This window comes from Canis lupus, chromosome 19 (assembly GCF_011100685.1).
Source record: "Canis lupus familiaris isolate Mischka breed German Shepherd chromosome 19, alternate assembly UU_Cfam_GSD_1.0, whole genome shotgun sequence".
Classification (NCBI taxonomy): domain Eukaryota; kingdom Metazoa; phylum Chordata; class Mammalia; order Carnivora; family Canidae; genus Canis; species Canis lupus.
In genome coordinates this window covers 54492297-54513929 of record NC_049240.1, presented here as the reverse complement: position 1 = coordinate 54513929, position 21633 = coordinate 54492297, and the positions used below count along the sequence as shown (strand labels likewise).

General features: G+C 43.8%; 1 protein-coding gene across 1 annotated transcript in view; it reads left to right on the top strand.

Annotated features, from left to right (window-relative positions):
• NEB (nebulin) overlaps nucleotides 1-21633 on the top strand; it is a 200311-nt gene that overhangs the window by 168312 nt on the left and 10366 nt on the right. The window contains 19 exon segments of the mRNA XM_038565199.1: nucleotides 183-284; nucleotides 392-496; nucleotides 1980-2090; nucleotides 2780-2884; nucleotides 3417-3521; nucleotides 5120-5224; nucleotides 6592-6702; nucleotides 7108-7218; nucleotides 7995-8108; nucleotides 8846-8950; nucleotides 11933-12037; nucleotides 12583-12687; nucleotides 13326-13418; nucleotides 14376-14468; nucleotides 16704-16796; nucleotides 17282-17374; nucleotides 18324-18416; nucleotides 20072-20164; nucleotides 21119-21211. Of these exon segments, the coding sequence (XP_038421127.1) occupies nucleotides 183-284; nucleotides 392-496; nucleotides 1980-2090; nucleotides 2780-2884; nucleotides 3417-3521; nucleotides 5120-5224; nucleotides 6592-6702; nucleotides 7108-7218; nucleotides 7995-8108; nucleotides 8846-8950; nucleotides 11933-12037; nucleotides 12583-12687; nucleotides 13326-13418; nucleotides 14376-14468; nucleotides 16704-16796; nucleotides 17282-17374; nucleotides 18324-18416; nucleotides 20072-20164; nucleotides 21119-21211 (1935 nt within the window).

Here is a 21633-nt window from a genome sequence, read left to right as displayed (position 1 = left end):
ACTCCCAGGGGTCCCAGTGAGCCAGCGGATCCCGAATTGGTGCATACCAGGCATCCAGTGGGTGGTAGTTTTAAAAATTGGCTTGGTTTTAATAAAAAAGTTCCTTTGTGTTCGATGAGGACTCTTTTAAAGACAGCATGTCTCCCACACGTGAGTAAACATTTCTTTCTCTCTAAATAAAGGTCGCTTACAAAAAAGATGCCAAAGAAAACCTGCATTACACCACGGTGGCTGACCGGCCAGACATCAAGAAGGCCACGCAGGCAGCCAAACAGGCCAGTGAGGTAAGCGTGGGGTTGACATGTCCCTGCTGCCCAGAAGTCACTGCCCCCAGGTGGTACAAGGCCCACCTCTTAGAACGAGTTGCCCATTTCGGTGGTCTTTGATGCAGGTGGAGTACAGAGCCAAGCACCGCAAGGAAGGCAGCCATGGGCTGAGCATGCTTGGTCGCCCAGACATCGAAATGGCCAAGAAGGCAGCCAAGCTGAGCAGCCAGGTAATAATACAGATGGGCAGTTGGCCGCTCTCATGTGACAAACCTTGCAGGACGGCGTGACCCCCAGCACGGAAGTGCAGAAGCAGCAACGGAAGAGATGCTCAGGATTTGATGGGCTCTCCTGAGCTTTGACAAGTGAGAGGGTTCGAGTGGGCCTTCTCTCCTGTCCCTCCCGGACATCCGCAGGCTCTGCTCATTCTCCGCTCCTCCATCTGTTGGGGTGTCTCTAGATGTCTGTGCTTCACTGTCTGCGTGGAGCAAACACATCAGCCTGCGAGGTCCTGCTGGAGCCTCAGGCAGTGAGATTACATTCCAGGGGCGGGATTCGTCCCTGAGTCACCTGTGGGAACTTAACAGGCGCGAGTTGTGACATTCCAACTTCTAGAACCCAGCCAGATGCAGCCCCCTTTATTCTTCATGCAGCATCCGTATATTGCATGACTACGCTCAGAACTGGGGGGTGAACCAACCTCCTCAGGCTTGACGTCCGTGGATAAATAAACACAGTTTGGGGTGTGTCCAGGGTGCTGAGGGGAAATGCCTTGTCCTGTAGAATTTTCCCATAAGTCATCTTCAGCTGTTTTACCTGTTTACCTGTTCTCCCTTTCATTCAATGAAATCACATTGGTCAAGCAAGTCCACTCTGTCTTCCTACCTCTCAGTGCCCCGTGATTATTTCATGACCCGCATTTCTCGTCCTAAGTGAAACCTGAGATGCGGAGAAACTTTACTTCCTGTGGAAGCCTCGCCTCGGGGTTATAGCTTCTCCGTGTGGCCCCGGGCCCAGGGCTTCCTTACGTGTGGGCCTCCCCCGTCCTGACGTCCCCGCCTGATGATGCTTGGGGAGAATACTGCAGAGGCGCAGGGCCACACCTTACAACGCCTCTGTGATGAGGCCTTTGAAGAACACGAATGTACCCCTCAGTGATGTAAGACTGACCCCAGCAAGCTAGCACCTCTCTCTCTCTCATCTGCCTTCTTGACCTTACCCCCGGGGGACTGACCAAGGTCACACTCTTTTCTGTTGATTTTGTGTTGGAACACGTCGAATGCTATAGAACTTTGTGGAAGGATCTACTTCTGTGCACACCCATCCCCTCCCTCTAGAACATGCCACTTGGAACAGGGTCCGAAGGCTCCAAATCAAATTCATGAGGTCACTGAAGGTAGCCTAAAGCCTTTAGCCTTTTCCACTTACTTTTATTTCGCATTAAAAAGAGGTGGTTATCTTTCCCACTCCTGGATAATATAAAAATGAGCAAGGCAAATACGATAGCGCCCAGTCCTATTCCCGACTGCGTGTTGCCCCAACGTAACTACTGGTTATGTTAACTATTACTTTTAAGAGTATCCTAGTGTGGATAATAAGTTATATGATTGCTTTATATGTAACATATTCTTTTGTATTTCTAGTTCCTCCATTTCTCAGTTTTTGAGTTAATTGATGTTGAGAAATAATTTGGAGTTTTGCATTTGCTGTTAGGTTAAATACCGAGAAAATTTCAACAAAGAGAAGGGCAAAACACCAAAATACAACCCAAAAGACAGCCAGCTCTACAAAGTCATGAAAGATGCTAACAATCTCGCAAGTGAGGTATGGTCTGTTTGTTTTCTCTAATTGGGGTAAAATATATAACGTGAAATTTGCCATTTTAACTATTTCTAAATGTGCAGTTGAGGGGCCCCTGGCTGGCTCAGTCAGGAGAGCGTAAGACTCTTGATCTCGGGGGTCGTGACTTTGAGCCACACGTTGGACGCGGAGGTTGCTAACATAAACAAATAGACGTACCGCTGAGTGGCATCGGTCACGTTTACAGTGCTGTCCAGCTACTGCCATTATTTCCATCTCCCCAAACAGAAATTCTGCGCCTCTTAAGCCCTAGCTCTCCACTTCTCTCTCCCCACAGCCTTTGTAACCTCGATAACCTACTTTGTGAGTTCGCCTCCTAGAGAATCTGACATCAGTGGAATCATACAACACTTGTCCTTTTGTCTGTCTGGCTTGACTTAGCATAATGTTTTCAGGGTTCACCCCTGTGGAAGCATTTGTCAGAACTACATCTCCTCTTATGACTCAGCCACATCCCGTGGTGTGTGCCCGCTGATTCATCTGCTGGTGGACACCCGAGTTGTTTCTGCTTTTGAGCTCCTGTGAACGAGGCGTGTGGCCCTTCCTCCCCATCTCCAGCCTGCATGTCGGGAGGGGGGTCTTACCATGGCTTCCGTTAGTACTGCTTAACGGTCCCCATTCATGTGATTTCACTCTTACTGCTTCACACGCAGGTGAGATATAAGGCTGACCTGAAGAAACTTCACAAGCCTGTGACTGACATGAAGGAATCGCTGATAATGAACCATGTGCTGAGTACAAGCCAGCTTGCCAGTTCTGTAAGCTCAGTCGTTTGCTCCGGAACCAGCATGTTTCACCCGTGTGTGTGCTGCGCTTACTACATACTTCTGTCCCCTTCTCTGCTCCTGGGACACTAGATTTACTTTGTTTGAGTGCATTTTTCCAAATTACAACATTTGTCTATCAAGTCCCCACGGACTGTGACCCCTCTCAGAATAGAAAAATGCTTTTATTCTTAAAATATTTAAACTTTTTATTTTCCAGTTAACGAAAGCCCTTCTCTCCTTCTAAGGACATAGAATCATGGTTTGGAATAATATCTTTCACTTCTTGATTTTTAAAACCTCCTTTGAATATGCCGTGTATCGCAGTGTTTACCGTCCTTTATTCACTGTCAGTACTGAACGTGGGTCTCCCTCCTTTGATGCGGTTTTGTAACCCCCCACTTAGTGTTTGCTGGTTTTAGTTTGGTCTTGATGCTGCTGCTGTGTAAATGTCTAACCTTACGAGGAAAAGCAGAAATGCTGAGCAGCTTTCCACCAATGTGCCTTTTCGCCCTCTTCCCCTCAGTACCAGTACAAGAAGAACTATGAGAAGAGTAAAGGGCACTACCACATGATACCTGACAATCTGGAGCAGCTTCATCTAAAGGAGGCCACAGAATTACAGAGCATAGTAAGTCACTCAGGACCTTTTCCTGATGCATACTCAGTGGCAGTGTCAACAATGTTGCTGAATTCCTCTCAGATTGGTAGTTACGGTTTTTAGTAACCATTGCTGGACGGAAATGTCCAAAGACATAAGGGAGCTTGGAGGGCCCCTGGGTGGCTCAGTGGTTGAGCGCCTGCCTTCAGCTCAGGGCGTGCCCCCGGGGCCCCAGGATTGAATCCCATGTCAGGCTCCCTGCATGGAGCCTGCTTCTCCCTCTGCCTGTGTCTCTGCCTCTCTGTGTCTCTCATGAGCAAATAAATAAAATCTTTTTTTTTTTTTTTTTAAGGTATAAGGGAGCTTGGAATTTAGCAGCATTTTGAAATAAAATTTTATACTATAAAAACAGCATCAACACGTATTAGAGAAATAGTGCTTGTACACTGCAGTGTGTGTTATTCAGATCACTGACAGGGGCGGGAAGCATGAAGATTATTTTACAAGAAGGGGGACAGAGCCCTTCCAGTAACCCCAGTGCTCTCATGGGTCAGCACCCCCACTTGGGAAACCTTGCAATGGTGTGATAGCCTTAGGAGGATTTTGAGCAGAGAAGTGACATGATTGGACCTACCACTGTAGTATCTGGGTACTTAAGGAATTGAAAATTGTAAAATAATTAAGACTCTCAAAAGAAAGGACTCCGAGAAGGAGTTTGCTATCATATAACTTATTTAGGTCTCCTGTTGGGCATTAACTGAGAGGGCTGACTAGGAGTGTCTTCATGTCAGCTGTGAAGCAGCCCGTGCCCCCCAGGTCTCTATTTTCAGAAAGATTGCTGAGATGGAGCATTGCCATGAAGATGCTGTATGAACAAGGGCCTCTGCCTCTCTGACTTTCCATTTCTGAATATCTGTGGGCTGCCCCCAGTCCTAATCATGTGGCTGCAACCTCCTTTGGATTGGGACATGTATTTGTAATGATGAGAACATTGTATTTGTGAAATTGCACTGGGGATCTTTTGAGAATGCCAGATTTATTAGTAAGTCGGTTGATGTATAAACTAGTTCTCATCTTTATATGAACTTTTATTGGCTGCATTGAATATGTGGTCACATATTCAATGGTTGGGTTGTGACCTAGATCCAATTATTGACATATAAAGAAAGTTGTATGTGTTCTCTCTCAAACTGAGACCCCAGGTCTCCAGTAAAAGTCCTCATGGAAGAAAAACTGGAGATATTTCTTAGAAATATTGACAGATGCTGCGGTTACACCGTTCACATCTACACGTATCCGATCTTGGCCGACCTTCTCTGATGGGTGACTTTCCCACTGCATTTCCTTACCTCGGCCTTTCTCTCAGCTGGTTCTTCTGCAGTAATCCTTTGAGACAAAGGATTGAAATTGAGCACAAATCCTGATTCTGCCTTGCAGACAGTAACGATGTTTTCTCCCAGGCAACAACAAAAAGGTTCTAGATCTGAAACACAACAGGAACCTGTTTTGAGTGACCGTGAAATGCCACCCAAATGGACTAACATAGCAGTTAAAAAAAATACTATCCCTAAACTGGTCTCTGAGAATTGACCAGAGGAGATCTATCTAATAAAGCTTTTCCCCACTAGGTGAAATACAAAGAAAAGTATGAAAAGGAACGAGGAAAGCCAATGTTGGACTTTGAAACACCAACGTACATCACCGCCAAAGAGTCTCAGCAGATGCAAAGTGGCGTAAGTCCTAAAGAATACACCACACAAGAAATATACCATCGAGCTGTTAAAAACAAGCTCTGCACACATGTCTCCAGCCTTCTGTTCTGGTTGTTGGTCATGGAACTTTTTAACCTGTGGTCACTAAAATTTTTCCATCTCAGAAATCTTATGGTTCGACTATACTAAACGTTCTGAATAGTAAATATTTACCATAAATGTTTTATTTCAACTCTCATTTTCATAGCATTAGAATATAACAAACTATTCTTTGAAACAAATTATATTGAATGTGATATGAATTTGTCTCTGATAAATGAAAAGTTCCCTCTGCAAAGACCTGACCCACCATTGGCTTTCGATTGCTCTTAATAGGAAGTTCCAAGCCAAACAAAAGAGTAATGATCAAGATGTTTATCAAAATATCAGATGTCAAGATGCCATATTTGCTATTTTAGAAATGTATAGAGAAGCATCTAAAAAATTTTTTTCCCCTTTTTAACCAACAGCAGAAAAGAATGGAATCTTATTTTGAATTTTAGGAAGTCTGTTTTCATTGGGAAGCAGACTTACATTGGACTGCTTTTTACCTCTCCTTCATGGGGCATATCTCCAACTATAAAGATAAATGGCTGTTAATAAAGTACCACTTTGTGGCGCTTTCTGGTGCAAAGAAGTCCAAATAATGAAAAGTTTAACATAGTCTTAGAACTTTCCTGTAAATTTAAAATTATATCAATTAAAAATTATAGAAATGGGGTTCCAACATTTATTCCAAGTCCCCAGTGAGATTACCTAGTCCAGGGATTGGAGAGGAGATGGGGGAGGGGAGGAGGTTGTGACTCTCTCAATGGAAGACAAAATCATAGGATTTTTCCATTTTATTGTCCACCGTGTCTATTCAGAGATTAAAAATAATAAGTCATGATTATGAAAAGGGCCAAATTTGCATTTCTTGCTGTCAGGCTCTTCTTTCTCTGCATTGTTATTTTGCCCTTACTTACTTTTAGTTCAGGAGTAAAATCTTCTGTTGCCTCAGGAGAGATGACAATGGATTCAGAGTCTTGGTAGCACATGTGTCCTTCCACTGTCCTTCCCTGTTGTGAGACTTCGGTGGGGCAGTAGCACCAGCTGCGTGTTAGACATTTGAATGAGCCTAACAAAGCTGCTCCACCCCTGAGTCTCCTTGAGGCTGTTTGTTGTAGACAAAATATTTCCAGAACAATCAGAAACTTTTCAAATATGTGACCTTTAGCAAAAACGATGATCCAGTTAAGGGACCATACGTGGAAGGACAATGTTGTGATTTTTTTTCTTCCTAGGTTTGAGAAATGAGTTGTAATAAAGATTCTTTTTTTAATTTCTGTTTTCCTTCCCACTCACATTAGAAAGAATATAGGAAAGAGTATGAAGAGTCCATTAAAGGCAGAAACCTCACGGGCCTGGAGGTCACGCCAGCTTTATTACATGTCAAATATGCAACCAAAATAGCCAGCGAGGTAGTGCCCACTTGGTCTCTTCTTTCCCTCTTGATCCCAATAAATGCACTAATGACGCTCATCAATGTGTTCCTTCTACCATTTTCATCACCATCTAACTTCTGTGGGTTTCAAGTTGGGTTCACATGTGTTTGGTATTACCACCTAGTCTCTCACCTGGATTAATTCTTCTCATTTTTTAATTGAATACCTAATGAAATGTGCTTACCTTAGCATCCTATTAATGACTAGCTCCTTATTTAATATTAACTGTTGAAGCTGATTCCCTGCCTTTATGCATATCTTTAATCACTAAACTGTAACTACTTAAAATTGGAAGGGGTTCTTTTGTCTTTGGGCTCTTCACCTAAGAAGAACAATCCAGGCTTTCTTGTCAGTGGTGTTTGCTTTTATTTTGTGATACAGAAAGAATACAGGAAAGATCTAGAGGAAAGCATCCGCGGGAAGGGTCTCAGTGAAATGGAAGACACACCTGACATGCTGAGAGCAAAGAACGCCACTCAAATCCTCAATGAGGTAGGCCCGCAGCCAACCGCATGCATGTAGTTAAGAGAGCAGTTTCTCCTTCCCAGCAAGTTACACGAAAAAAGAGAAGAGGGAAAAAGAATTTTTAATTTCAAATTCCATATCCAACATGGTTATTAACTGTTAAATAAAATAGATCTCAGGGATCCCTGGGTGGAGCAGCGGTTTGGCGCCTGCCTTTGGCCCAGGGCGCGATCCTGGAGACCCGGGATCGAATCCCACGTCAGGCTCCAGGTGCATGGAGCCTGCTTCTCCCTCTGCCTATGTCTCTGCCTCTCTCTCTCCCTCTATATGACTATCATAAATAAATTAAAAAAAAATTAAACCCTTAAAAAAAAATAAAATAAAATAGATCTCAATGTCTGATGAGTTGCTATTGTAACAGTTTGTGTCTAGTGACTACCATAATCTGTTATTTATCTAGTAGTATTTGATTTAACCATGATCCATTGGATGTCCTCACTTAAACTAAAACACCACATTACAATATTGTACCCCTAAGTTCAACACTAGTTATGGAGCAAACCAGATTTAAAATTTCCATTTTACTTTGATTTTCTAACTAGAGATTGCTAAAAAGTATTCAGAATGAAGCCTTACGTGTTATCACGAGTAGAATGGGTTTCTGTGGTCACTGCTGCATCTGACCACAGGGAATGGCAAAGGTGACCAGCAACCAAGTAGTGGTGTATTATGTGGAATCACAGTCACTGTGTATTTACCACCCAGTTGTGGAAGGTAGGTAACTCGTTTCAATGCTACTACAGAAAGAATATAAGAGAGACTTGGAGCTGGAAGTCAAAGGAAGAGGCCTGAATGCCATGGCCAATGAAACTCCTGACTTCATGAGGGCCAGGAATGCTACTGATATTGCCAGTCAGGTCAGTGGTTCTATTCGTGTCAATCTTAAAAAAATAAAAATAAAAAATAAAAAATGATTACAGGGACACGGTGTTGTCCTTCTATTATCTTACTTGGTTGGTTGACAGTCATATGTGTATAGTGGCATTTTTAAACATCTGTCTGGTGGAATCCATTCTGGAGCAGGGACCCTCTTTACATCCGTCTTTCTGAGTCTGTGGCAACAGAAGACATTCAGAGAAAAGGGCAGGAGTCGGGGAGCTTGAGGCTGGGGCAGATTCAGATATCCTGGTCTTGTTTTTAGTCAGTATACCCCCCACCAGCCCCAGCAGTCAGCACTAAGAATTCCTTGCTTAGAACACTTTGGGAGTTCGTTCTTTCCCTCCTTTCAAGACCTAAATATAAAAGGTAGTTTTTAACATCCCACATTGTTTTTTTTGTCCAGCTCCCAGCTCTTAACATATGTGAAGAATCCCCACCTCACTATCTGTTGATTATCTGGTTCCTCTCCCACTACTTCTCTCCTCCCCTCCTCCCCAGCCCCTAGATACTAGATAGTAAGTCTTTCCACAATCAGGACTCAACCTTTCTGAATCTCACTCTTTAGTATAAAGCTATGAACACAATAGGAAAAATATATAGAGAGAGGGCCTCAAATGAATGAACCCTTTTGGAAAAGAAATACCACTTCTCAATCAAATGAAACCAAATATATACATGGTAGACATTTACCCAAGTGTTGGGTGTTCTTTTGCAGATTAAGTATAAGCAGTCAGCAGAAATGGAGAAAGCCAATTTCACTTCTGTGGTTGATACTCCGGAGATCATTCATGCCCAGCAAGTCAAGAACCTTTCAAGCCAGGTAAGGATGTTCATCTCAATATTACTCCTAGACCCCAAGCATGAAGAGTAAGTTTTTCCACTAATACCTGAGTAGGCTCTTTCAAGTCACAGTGTTGCCCAGTAAAGGAGGAAGCGTTCATGTGTGATGCAAGTTTGAGTCCGAGGTGAGGTTTCTGTATCAAAACTAATGGAGGGAGACTGTGTGAGGGAACTTGAAGGTACTGAAGAACTCTTACTTGGTACCACGCGTGGTAATGAATCAATATTTGAACATGTAAAATCTCCTATATTGTGGATGTAAGATGTGTGTGCAACTCTGGAAGAAACAAAGTAGACATCCCGTATCAGGATTACCAGTCTCCTCAATCAGATTGACCTATGTCATCAACAGCAACCAGGCAATCTAACCCTGGTTCCTCCATGAGGGATAACTGAGCAATGAGGGAAGGTACGATGTTCTTTATACAGCAGGATCTACTCTTGTTTGTTTTGATACTTGGTGATATCAGGGGTGTGCAATTTAAGTAGCTTCAGATTAGAATTTTTGCTTGTCTTCTGAGTCGTGAGCTACAAAGCTATAGTGACACGACCAGGCTGTGCTTTATAAACCCCTGGGAATGTCATTTTCCTGGCCCCACCTTGGAATTTTGAAGCTAATGAGCCTGATGTAGGCCCTGGACATCTGTTTTTGTTTGTTGATTTGTTGGTTGGGGTGGGTGTGTGTGTGTGTGTGTGTGTGTGGTAAATCTTCACAGGCGATCTGTCAATGGCCAGTTGGATCAGGGGAATCATGGGTTTAAATCCTTCATTAACAACATGTAATTTTATATCATAAAACTAGACATGGGAAAAATAGTTATCACTGGAGAATGGTTTATTTAAGAAACAGATATATTCAAAGGGAAAAATGAACCTTTTTGGGGGGACGGGGAAGCATTTTATTACCAAAATTATCTGGGACCCAAACTACCAGGTGGTGTTCATTGAGGGAGGCCAGCATTCTTGAGGCTGAGCGAGGCTTGCCAGCCACATGGCCCTGAGCCTTTGGAGCCAGTCCTTAAGGAAAACCGCAGAGTGCAGGCCTTACTCGGTTCTCTTGGAGCTTTCCTCGGCCTAGTTCCTCAAGTCCTAGGATATGGCCAGGCAGCTGTCTTCCTTCCCAATTTAGATGAGTGGTTCCCTTTGAGTGACGTAGGGGTGCTGGTGCTTTCTACAAAACTGCTGCTCGGTTTTCAGTGAAAAGTAGGTATTTTATAACCTCCAAGTCTCGTCCTGGGGGTTAATGCAAGCAGTGTGAATGGGCCTACGAATTCAGGGTAATATACTGAGTATTTTCTAATGCCAGGGGCCCAGGACTCAGAACACCCCCAGGTTCCAAGTACCAACTCAGCACCCTCCTAGGGTCTAGCACTAGCTCAGCAAACCAGGACAGGCAGCTTTTGCTTAACCTTAGAAAATAAAAGGAAAAGAAAAGGAGGTCTAACCCCCCCCTCCCGGGCCGTGAGAACTGTTTGCCTTACGTTTGCATAACTAAGAGGAGTCATTCAGGGGATTTTTTTTTCCTGAATAAGGAAAGTGGTGAACTCTTCTTTCCTTCCAGAAATTTTTGTTTTAACTGGCTTCCCGTTCAAAGTCTAAGCTGAAATCTCTTATTGGTTCTTTGTTATCTCTGAGTAGACTGAATCTCTCAGCCGTAAATGTAATTCGTGATTTTAGTTTAGGTGAAGGGGACCTAGAGAGTGGTTTTATCCCCTGGCAACAGTAGCTGGGTTCCTCAGCCCTCCCCGCCCAAACTTCCTGGAAAGGAGGGAGACCCCGGAGCCACATAAAGCTGGGAGACCAGTGAAGGGACAGCGGCGAAGGGCCATCGGCTCCAGGGCAGAGTCAGTGCTCAGCCTCCCAGCCTAGTGGAGGAGAGTGGGGTCAGCGCTGGCACGTGGCCCCCAGGCACCAGGCTGTGTCTCGTGCCTGCAGGCCCCAAACCTGGCCATGGACACCTGGGCTGCGGCAGAACCAAGGTGATGGAGGCCGCAGCTTGGGGGGCAGGGGGCGAGACGCTCCAGCGGGTGCAGCCCTCCCGTGTGCTCAGGGCTCCTGTGGCCACGTGGGGCCCACAGGCTTCGTGGGGCAGATGCCTGGGGCCTCTGCAGCCCGTCGGCCGGATGACGGCCAGCCTAGGCCATGGCCGCGGGTGAGTTGTCGCAGGGGCCCCGGACCTGTGTCGTGGAGACCCCAGTGCTGTGGGGCCACAGCTGCCCGCGCCTGCTGGTCCTCCTGCCGCTTGGGTCCTGAGGCCAGCATCCCCGAGCACAGCTGTTGGCAGCTCAGGGAGAACCTTCCCGTCACCTGCTAAGGCCAGCGTTAGAGAGGCCTGTTGGAGCCTCTTAACCTCCTGCTCTGCTCCACCTGCCGTGGGAGTCTGGCCCCTGACTAAGGACCCGGTGTCCAGCTCACAGGAGGCTCCCCGCTGTCAGGAGCCTGCTAGTCTGTCACCTTCCTGCTGTGGGCCAGCCAGCAAGGGTCTTCTGCTGCTGTCTTTGCCACGATAGTGGGTTTCATTAAAGGCCCTGTGGCTCAGGGATGCCCGGTGGGGGCAGGGGGCGGGGGGAGGGGGGGGCTCAGCACTGGAGCGTCTGCCTGAGGCTCAGGGTGTGACTCCAGGTCCTGGGATCGAGTCCCACGTCGGGCTCCTGCAGGGAGCCTGCTTCTCCCTCCATCTGTGTCTCTGCCTCTCTCTGTGTGTCTCTCATGAATAAATAAATAAGACCTTTTATAGTTAATTAAAATAAAATAAATGTCCATGCTCAGTTTTCGGGGGGGGGGGGGGGGGGGGGGGGAGAAGGCATGGCACTCACTGACCAAGAGAGGGCTCTGCTTTAGAGCTCCCTAGCACACATGACAGAGGACTTACCTCCAGCTAACCAGGAAGGGCAGTTTTAGGTCCCCTTGGCCCGTGTTCCTGTGGTATTCACCGTCCCTATTTCTTGGAATCTGTTCTCAGAAAAAGTACAAAGAAGATGCAGAGAAATGCATGTCCTATTATGAGACTGTTTTGGATACCCCAGAGATGCAGAGAGTCCGGGAGAACCAAAAGAACTTCAGCCTTGTAAGTTTTCATTGAACCTAAGACACGGCGCACTGATACCCGGGGCGCGGTGGGCACGGTGGGTGCCCCTGGGCTCCACACCTGGGCCTCCGCCTGCAAGGGCTGTGGAGCAGCCTGCACAGCCCCCACCCGTGGCCCAGGAAACGTTCTTCTCCAGGATCACCTTCTGGTTCAATCCCAAATCATAGCGTGAAAGACCCACTGCTGCTTGGTTAGTGGCTTCATGTCACTGCACGTGAACTGTCTCCACCTCCCACTAGTGGTGACATCTGTCTTTTTCAAAATGAATTCAAGAAGGGATGCATTTTTAAAATATATATATATATATAACTTGACACTTTACCATTTTTTAGGGACCAAAAAAATTTTTTTTATAGAATTCTTATTAAAGAAATCCCTTTTGGCTCTCAGACAGTGATTATTGTGGCATAGATATTTGGGTTTTGTTTTAATTTGGATTTTAAATTCCCTTACACAATAGAGACAACTTAAAATATATTTTAAAATGTTGAAATCTTAACAAGATGTTTACTCTTTCTTCATAGCTCCAATACCAGTGTGACCTTAAAAACAGTAAAGGAAAAATTACAGTTGTTCAAGACACGCCAGAAATACTGCGTGTTAAAGAAAATCAAAAGAATTTCAGCTCGGTATATTTACTATTTATCTTCCATTTAATGCTAACCTAATAATTCTATTCTCCTCTTTAAAAATATGCTAGCCTCCCGTTGATTCAGACCATTAACATCTAACCTCAGCAGTTAATACTAGCAGTTGTTACAATTTCCATACTTTGCTCGAAAACCATCAGTGCAGAGACCATTTGAAATAACAACTTAAATCTGCTAACAAAGTAACTTTTCTTCCTTTTTAATTTTTTTAATCCCAGAGCAGTAACGTGTGTTGTCTTGTTCTACGAAGATGGATTTCTTTTTGACATTGTGATTTCTTTCACTACCCTTCCCCAGAATAACTGACTTCACATTTCTTTAATGGATTTTGTGTTGCCTACGGGAGGGGTCTTTTAAAATCAACATTTTTCTGGTTTTTGTCACCCTGCATTAATACAGTACAGTAATCTTAAATCTCAAGATCTGGAAAGTTACCCGTGTTGTACATATGGCTGGAGTTACCAATGCTGACGTGGAAGGCATCAGATACTCCAGCACGTGGCCAAGAACATTCTCTAGTGCCTTTTGTGTTCACAGAAGCCATGTTTCCTAGTCTTCCTCCGGGAATTGCTGGGCTTTCTTTTCTCTATAACGTTGTCCTGATTCTGAATGCCCAGGTTTTATATAAAGAAGATGTCTCGCCGGGCACTGCGATCGGAAAGACCCCTGAGATGATGAGAGTGAAGCAAACGCAAGACCACATTAGCTCGGTAAATACCCCTCCCCACCCCCACGGACTCACTGCTGTGTCTCTGCCTCCCCCTGATCATGTACTTTGAGGGCCGAGCTGCTCAAAACCTTTGTCGCAGAAGTAGCTGGTACTGGTGGTGAGGAAGGGGGGCTACCTGTGGGAAGTGGAGAGGTCAGTGTTGGAGCAAACCAGAGCTGGGTGGTGGGTAAAGCGGTGAAAATAGATTTGTGCAGTAGGGGAGAGAGGTCGCAGTATAGGCCTGGGCTCAATTCCAAACACTGCCAGGAAGAGTAAGGATTTATAACCAGGGATGGGGTGGAGGAGATGAGGAGGAAGGGGGGAGAACAGAAAATTAGAGAAAAATGTAAGGGTAAGGGGGGTTTGGGCTGAGGCTACCGGATGTGGTTCTTGCTGGTGGCAGGCCAGGGTGCCCCGGCAGGGCCTGGGGGGGGGGCGGGTGGGATACGGAATTTGGTCCCGTATCAAGGATGAAGGGGGTCCCAAGGGTAGGGGGCTCTGGCTAAGCTGACTTATTAGCAGGATGCTTTCTGAAACCATGGGTACCAAGTTAGACCCAGAAGTAGACCAGGGGCCCAGTTGGGGAGAAGATCCAAAGGACCCTGACTGGAGTTTGGTCAGGAGAGATGCCTTGTCACTTGTTAGAAAATACAGTTCAGCCTTCCGGCGTGTGTGCACGTGGCCGTATCTGTCGGAGCCAACTGAACCGCTGGGTATAAGATCACCAGCGTGCACGGGAAGGATGGGGGTTCCGGTGTGAGCGTGGACTCCCCTCGGCCCCACCCTCACACCCAGGAGAGACGCCAGGTGTCCTTGCCCACGGCACTGTTCTGACCCAGAGTCGGACCGTGGCCCCGTTCACACTGAGTGCAGAGTCTCTACTGCTTAAATTGTGACTTGAAAACCTGCAGAGCTTCTAACCAAACATATGCACGTGTTCGCATTTTTATATCCGCAGGTGAAGTACAAGGAAGCCATCGGGCAAGGAATCCCGATCCCTGACCTGCCGGAAGTAAAACGCGTCAAGGAGACACAGAAGCACATTAGCTCGGTAAGGGCACCTGTGCAGCCTGCCCCCGCGCACTTGCCACCCAGCTCTGAGTCCTCCCCTCGCCCGTGCCCTGGGGATGGGGTGAACCTCCCTCCATCCTAGATGAGAAACCTGCCTTCACACCACTGAGGAGCAGGAGAGACTTGGCTTCTTGATTAGTCCTCACACCTGCAGTTTCTAGACTGAAAAGTGCCAACAGTAATAGGGTTGAGTAATGTAGTGCCAACAGGAAGTGGTAATAAGGTTTCCAGAATGATCTCCAGTGAGTTAAAAGATATAAACATGGGGGCGCCGAGGTGGCTCAGTGGTTGAGCGTCTGCCTTTGGCTCAGATCGTGATCCCGGGATCGAATCCCGCCTCCATCCCTGCATGGAGCCTGCTTCTCCCTCTGTCTCTGTCTCTGCCTCTCTCTGTGTCTTAGGAATAAATAAATAAAATCTTAAAAATATATATATATAACCATAGAAATAACACAAAGTATTATATTATTATAGTATGTGTATTCTATGATACATTAGATAATTGTATAAAATTCTATATTATGTATTGTAATAATATATATAGTATTTTGTGTTACTCTCATGTGTGTATTTGCATGTGTGTGTATCTCAGGACCTCCTCCCTTGTCCAGAAAAGCTCTAGGTAGGCGTGAGAAGTCTCTGCACTTCTCCTCTCCCGTCCAAGATCTCTTGCCCTGTTGGCTCTGTCTTGCAGGTGCAGTGTATGTTTAAGGGGGGTCCTCCGTCTACGCAGTGCCGTACTGTGTATTAAGTGTGTTCTGAGGACTTGCGGGCACCTGTGCAGCGCGGGGGTGTGGGGAGGTGAGGGATGGGGGGTCCCTCACACCTGACCTCTAGCGGGCTAGCCCGGCCTCTGCTCCCCACCCCCAGCACTGCGAGTGTGCGCCCACACACGCGCTCATACTCTCACACTTGCACTCAGCTTTCCCATCGGTTCTAAGCAATCCCAAGCACGCTCTAAGCAACGGCTGGCTACTAGCAAGAGACTTTTTGGAGTTTGGGAAATAGTTTATGACCAATAAAAAGTGAGGACCTTGGCCTCCGAGATTCTGCTGTCACGGGAGGACTGAACTCTCGTCTTGTTGCCGTTAGGAGACACTTGCTATTTCTCTTGCAGGTTGTTCGTATTACTTAGGTCTCATTCCTGTTTCACTCTTCTTGCTTGTACTCTGGCTTCCCGGCAGCACAAATCTCATCTAGAGCTTTGTGTCCACGAATCCAAGAAAACCCCTTTAGTCACTGATTGCAACTCCCTGTCTTCCTTATGTTTTGTTCTGTTTATCCACGAGCAGTTCGGCTGCCTTGTGGGGTAAAGAAACACAAGTTCGAACTAAAATGGTAGATTGTTAAAGATCCCTAGAAGTTTCCCAGCAGAACAAAGTTATTACCACGAGCATGCCAGTGATTCTAGGAATGAATCTATGACAAGCCCCCCCGCCGCCCACCCCCATCTGTGTTTCTCCCCACCCCATGCTCAAGGGCGCCACTGGACCCGTTTATTTAGAAAGAATTCATTCATTCCCTTAGGCGACAGTTCTTAACATTAAGAGGGAAGGAGAAGAAGGAGGCCCGGAGGTTCAAGAAGTTCCTTACTCTTTTCATTAAAAGACCTTTGATAGGATGCCTAAAAACAATAGGGACTTCCTCAGTTTGAAAAGCACTAGTTTCTGTGATCCAACAACCATCAGTAGAAATTTCAAGGAAAGCTACTCCTTCTGAAAAATGTACTTTTAAGTCTCCTCCTATTAAGAGTACCTACAGACTAGGGGCCACCTAGGGAATTTTCAGTAGAAAATACAAAACCACCAAAATTCTCAACCCTGGAAAGAATAGATCATCACGTGATCAGAAAATTTGAAACCAAGTAATCCATTTAAATTAAGTACAAATCTACTGTGGACCTACTAATACTAAACGGTATGAAATGGTTAGATTTTTCTCATTGAATTTATCACCACGTTTTAAGTGCATTTTAGGAATGTATTAGGTGTTGGCAACAGAAAACGCACAAATTAGTAGCAAGTGTTCAAGGCAGTGAGATTACTGTTGGAGCAGGAACATAAATGTTGGTGGAGCTTCTTTTCCGTATCCCGAGCGTCCTCGTTGAAAGCTAGATTGTTCTGTGAGTTTCCACCACGTAGCCCACACATGTAGCTGTGATCCAAGGGATTCGCGGCCATCTCACCTTTTCGGCTATTCTAATTATCTTCTACAGGTTATGTACAAAGAAAACTTGGGAACGGGCATCCCAACCCCCGTCACTCCAGAGATTGAGAGAGTCAAACGCAATCAAGAGAACTTTAGCTCGGTATTTACACGTATATCAACTAAGAATCTCTATTTCCCCCCTTAAACATCTACCAGAATAACCCGCTATCTGTTTTTAAAAAGTAACAACTTAACAGTTCTGTGTCTGTGTGTGTGCGAGGGTGTGTGTTGTTATCTGACCAAAACCACCTGGACTCACCCAAAGTGACTTACTTTTTCTGATGGTACTTTAACACTTAGCAGCTGACAAGTGTGGATACTTAGATCTGAAACACCGTGAGTACAGTTAACTCAAGGCTCTTCATCAGTATCCTCGTTTCCTGTAACTCAGTGCTTTGTGTTGTGATTTTTTTTTAATCCCCAGAATTAGCATGGTTGTGAAGGAAAAGTAAAAGCGTTATCCGTACTAAATATTACTCACGGAAAGACTCCCTCCTCACACAAACTCCCTGCCTCAGTTTTCTCCCTCCCTTCATCTTTGTGCCTGTTTTGAATGTTTTCTGGGTACTTTCTTGTATCTCACAGGTTTTGTACAAAGAAAATTTGGGGAAAGGAACCCCAACACCTATCACTCCAGAGATGGAGAGAGTCAAACGCAATCAAGAGAACTTTAGCTCGGTATTTCTTAGGGGGCAAAAAATAAAATCCCTTCTTATTTAAAATAATATTTTTAACACGTTATAAACATATGATTTTTCTTCCTGTAAAATTACTAAATTCACATAATGAAAATAATGATCCAAATATTACCCCAGTTTTCAACTCTAATTTAGTATTTAGTTGCGTTCTGGTGTGAAACCTTAACTGTTTTCCCTAAAACATAACTATGGATCACTTTCCTTAAAAACCCATAATATTCAGTGTTTGGTTTTTTTTTTTTTTTCCCCCACCCTTAAGCCCGCCTTTAATAACAACAGGTGTTTCTAACTGGTGTGGAACAAGTCAAAAGTGTAAAACTCTAACATCCCTTCAAAAGATCAGTGTTGATTAGAATTTTATTTGTGCGTATTCTGGCTCTGTTGGATGGATTTTTGGTGTTTGTAGCTTTTTGTAAAAAGAATGTGATTCTTAAATATTTTCATTCCAGAGATGATAGGAGCAGTGTATTGTATACCATGTAAGATATAAATGAGCTTCTCTTTGGAATAGTTTAAGGATTAACGAGAGCTAATATTTAGCTTTTAATATCTATTAGCATTTTATTACCCCAAACTTCTCTCTCTTTCTCTCTGGTTCCCTATTTTGGGGTTGCCAGCAACTCATCATGGATATTAATTTCAGTTAACTTGACCACTGCTTGATAAGGCCCGATCCTTCTGTCTTTGGGAGGAGACCTAAGTGGCTCCTCCCGGCAGCCTGGAGGCTGAGTCTGTGGCAATGCCACCCAGGGACAGACCTCGTACTGTGTGTGACTCAGTGTCCAAAGTGGTCGGTCCTGTTTCTTAAAGTTGCCGAGGCCCATTTTGTGTCGTTATGAAGACAAAAATACTTTCAGGGACTGTTGTGAAGATGAAGTTACCTGAAAGATAGGTCCAGGCTGATGCGGTTGTTGGTTTTGTGCACACAGATTTTGTACAAAGAGAACTTGAGCAAGGGGACCCCCATTCCTGTCACTCCTGAGATGGAGCGAGTCAAACGCAATCAAGAAAACTTTAGCTCGGTATTCGGGAGAAAGTTCCTTTAATTCCATATTTAAAAAAATAATAATTTTCTATAAAACAAACTTCTGTTAGCCCCTTTAAAATAATCCGTTTAACATTTTTAGAATTTCATCAACTGAATCATGTTTTCCACATCTTTTACTTACCATTTGATTCTAACGTTCTGTACCTTTCATAATCGTCCCTTAAAACTTTTAATTCGTTCCTTTCCTTCTCTTTTCAACTTTTATGTTGCTGCTGGGACTTTTGAAGTTCATGGATATCCAAAAAAAAAAAAAAAACAAACACCGTAGCTCTTAATTTCTCAGGACTCTCTTTATTTAAGATGCCTCTGGGTTAGCTTTGCACGAAGACTAGAGTCCTTGAGGCCACAGGTAGTAGTGGCTCGTGACTGGGAATGCGCTTGCCTTAACCCGGATCCCATCTGGGTAAACACAGGCCGGAAAGAGAAAGTGGTTCAGGGTTGGAACCCAAAGCAGCCCTATCCTGATACTTGGCTAAACGAGCCATTCCATGAATAGAAATCCAGACCTTCTGATTTACTCTTTTAAAGACACAAATCAGATCATACATTTATATTTAATGTTACTTTTTATTTTAGTAATATTGTTGAAAAATTCTGTAATAGTCTGTGAAACTTCCGTATAAGGAACTTAAGAGTCACTTAGGCCTGAAATAGAAAATCAAATGTCAATAGGAAAATTTAGCTGGACGGTTTTTTTTGGGGGGAGGGGGGCAGGTTTGATCCAAAGTGTCTTTTAACTGTCAGTTTAAATATTTTCAGAAAGTTTTATTCTCCTACATAAATAGATTAGTAACTTTCTTTGGTCCCACTCTCTTTTGGTTTTGTTTTTAATTCACTAACAACCTTTCAATTGTGTTAAATTATCCATGTAAATTAATATTACTTCTGGAATGTTCACTGTTTTCCCTGTGGGATGATGATGATGATGATTTCTTCTTTTGGAAGAATTAAGGTTTGCATTAATTTTCAAAATTATATTTTAATTTTTTCTATAATATAAGTATATTGTTTATATTTGAGATCTTAATGATCCCAGATAATTTTTTTTTCCTAAGTAACCATTTGTATTCATTGTTGCACAAGTTGCATTTAGGCAAAAATTGTCCTGATGGTGCATAGAGCTCCTAAGATTCCGTGGGAAATGAATAGCACTCTGTATTACAATATTAATTTTGAGACTTGACCACCTCCACAATTTAAATTTACTCAATAAAGGCCAATTTTGCTATACTACATAGATTTGGCCTGGAGTTTTAAATATCTGCTACTCTGTAAAACAGATGTTCTACGGAGGGAACGTTAGTATTTGGCAATCTAATTAAAAACTAATTTTTCTGTTGTACAATAAGCACGTTAGTGCTCTTATGAAATTATTTGTAGTTTTTTTTCCCTTAATTCTCATCACAGGAACGAAACCTTCAGTGTACTATGAGTTAATATTGCAGTAAATATCAAATACACGCACTTTAGCTAAGGAAATCCAGAGCACATTCTCATCCTGATCTGTGTTTGGAGAGTCTTTCCTGTTTGACGTCTGTGGTCTCATCCTAGGGTCCCTCCAGGACAGATGAAAGGGCTGTCTTGACTGCTCTTGTTTTTTTTTTCTGGATGCTTTCTTGTGTTGTACAGGTGTTGTACAAAGAAAACCTCGGGAAGGGGATTCCAATTCCCATCACTCCAGAGATGGAGCGAGTCAAACACAATCAAGAAAACTTTAGTTCGGTATTTAAAAGAAAAAAAAAATCCCTTTAACTATTTTTAAACCAAAAATTAATGGCTATATTTTAAATCTAATCAGCTTATCCCAGTAAAAACTCTGACATGTCTTGTTCATGACCTAACGCTGCCATCTCCCCTGAATCCATTGCCCCACTTTGGTTAAACATTAATACCATTATTTGACTTATAAAAAAATAAGTTCAGTATTATATCCCAACCTTTAAAACCATAACCTTCTCAGTGTCTAAGGACCCACATTTATCCTGCTTTGGCAAATTTGATCTGAACATAAAGCTTCCAAAAATGTATTTAGCAAAGATTGGACTGTTGGCCCCACTTCCTGTTCTAACCCTCTCTGTCCCTACTGGTATCTACACAGATATTTTGAAGTTTCTTTTTTTGTAGCATCTTGTCATTGCTCTCCATATGCTTTAAAAATAATTCTTCCCAGTATGTTCACCCAAACTAAAAATTAAATACCTGGACTTCTTTTGAAAGTCAACAAAAGAAGGTTTGTGCACATGTATCTTAATACTATGTTTTTTTTAAAAAAAAATCAGATCTCCTTATGTGGTTTATTAATAACATTTCCAAATCAAAAATAACTTCGTTGGTTCTCCTTTTGTCTCTTACTCTTTTTACTTCTTCTCTTCCTCTTAACAAACCGGCTGGGGGCACTAATCGTCGGTTCCCTTTCACCGCACACTCTGCAGAGATTAATCCAAACAACAAAAGTAACAAAACTTTCCTTTCCTGTCTCAGTTTTTGCTTGCTCTTTCCTGCATTCCCTTACCTAATGTCTTTAGGCTCCTACAGGTTGGATCTAGAAGCTTCTGGTATCTCCCTTCCTCTAACCTCCTCTCTTTCCTCTTTGCCCTTCCTCCCCCCCCACTTCTCCACAAAAGGGGGAAAGTGGTTGATCCTTCTTTTTGTTCTGGATGCTCTCTTACCATACAGGTGCTTTACAAGGAGAACCTGGGGACAGGGATTCCAGTCTCCATCACTCCTGAGATGCAGAGAGTCAAACACAATCAAGAAAACCTTAGCTCGGTATTTTGGAAAGAAAGGGAAAAGCAGCTGCCACTTAACCTCATAATTAGATAACACTTGACACGTATTCCTCCTTAAAACCCACTCCCCTGCCTTTGTTTCTAATATACCTCACTTAGCAAAAGGACATACTTTTTATATTTTTATGTTACTACTATGGATTCGACTTTCTAAAACATTCATAACATTTAATTCTGTTATCCCATCTCGTATTTTTAAATATTTTTTTTAAACCGCTTGTCTCTTAGTTTGCTTGGATAACAACAAAACCGAGTTCTAACAATCTCAAACCCCCCTGTCATTGGTGGGAGGCACGTGCTCACAGGAAGGACAAAATGACATGAATGACGGACAGCCTTCCCCCAGCAGCCGAGGTCCTTCCTTCCCCGGAGCTCTGCTGCCAGTAGTCGGTTGGGGCGGCT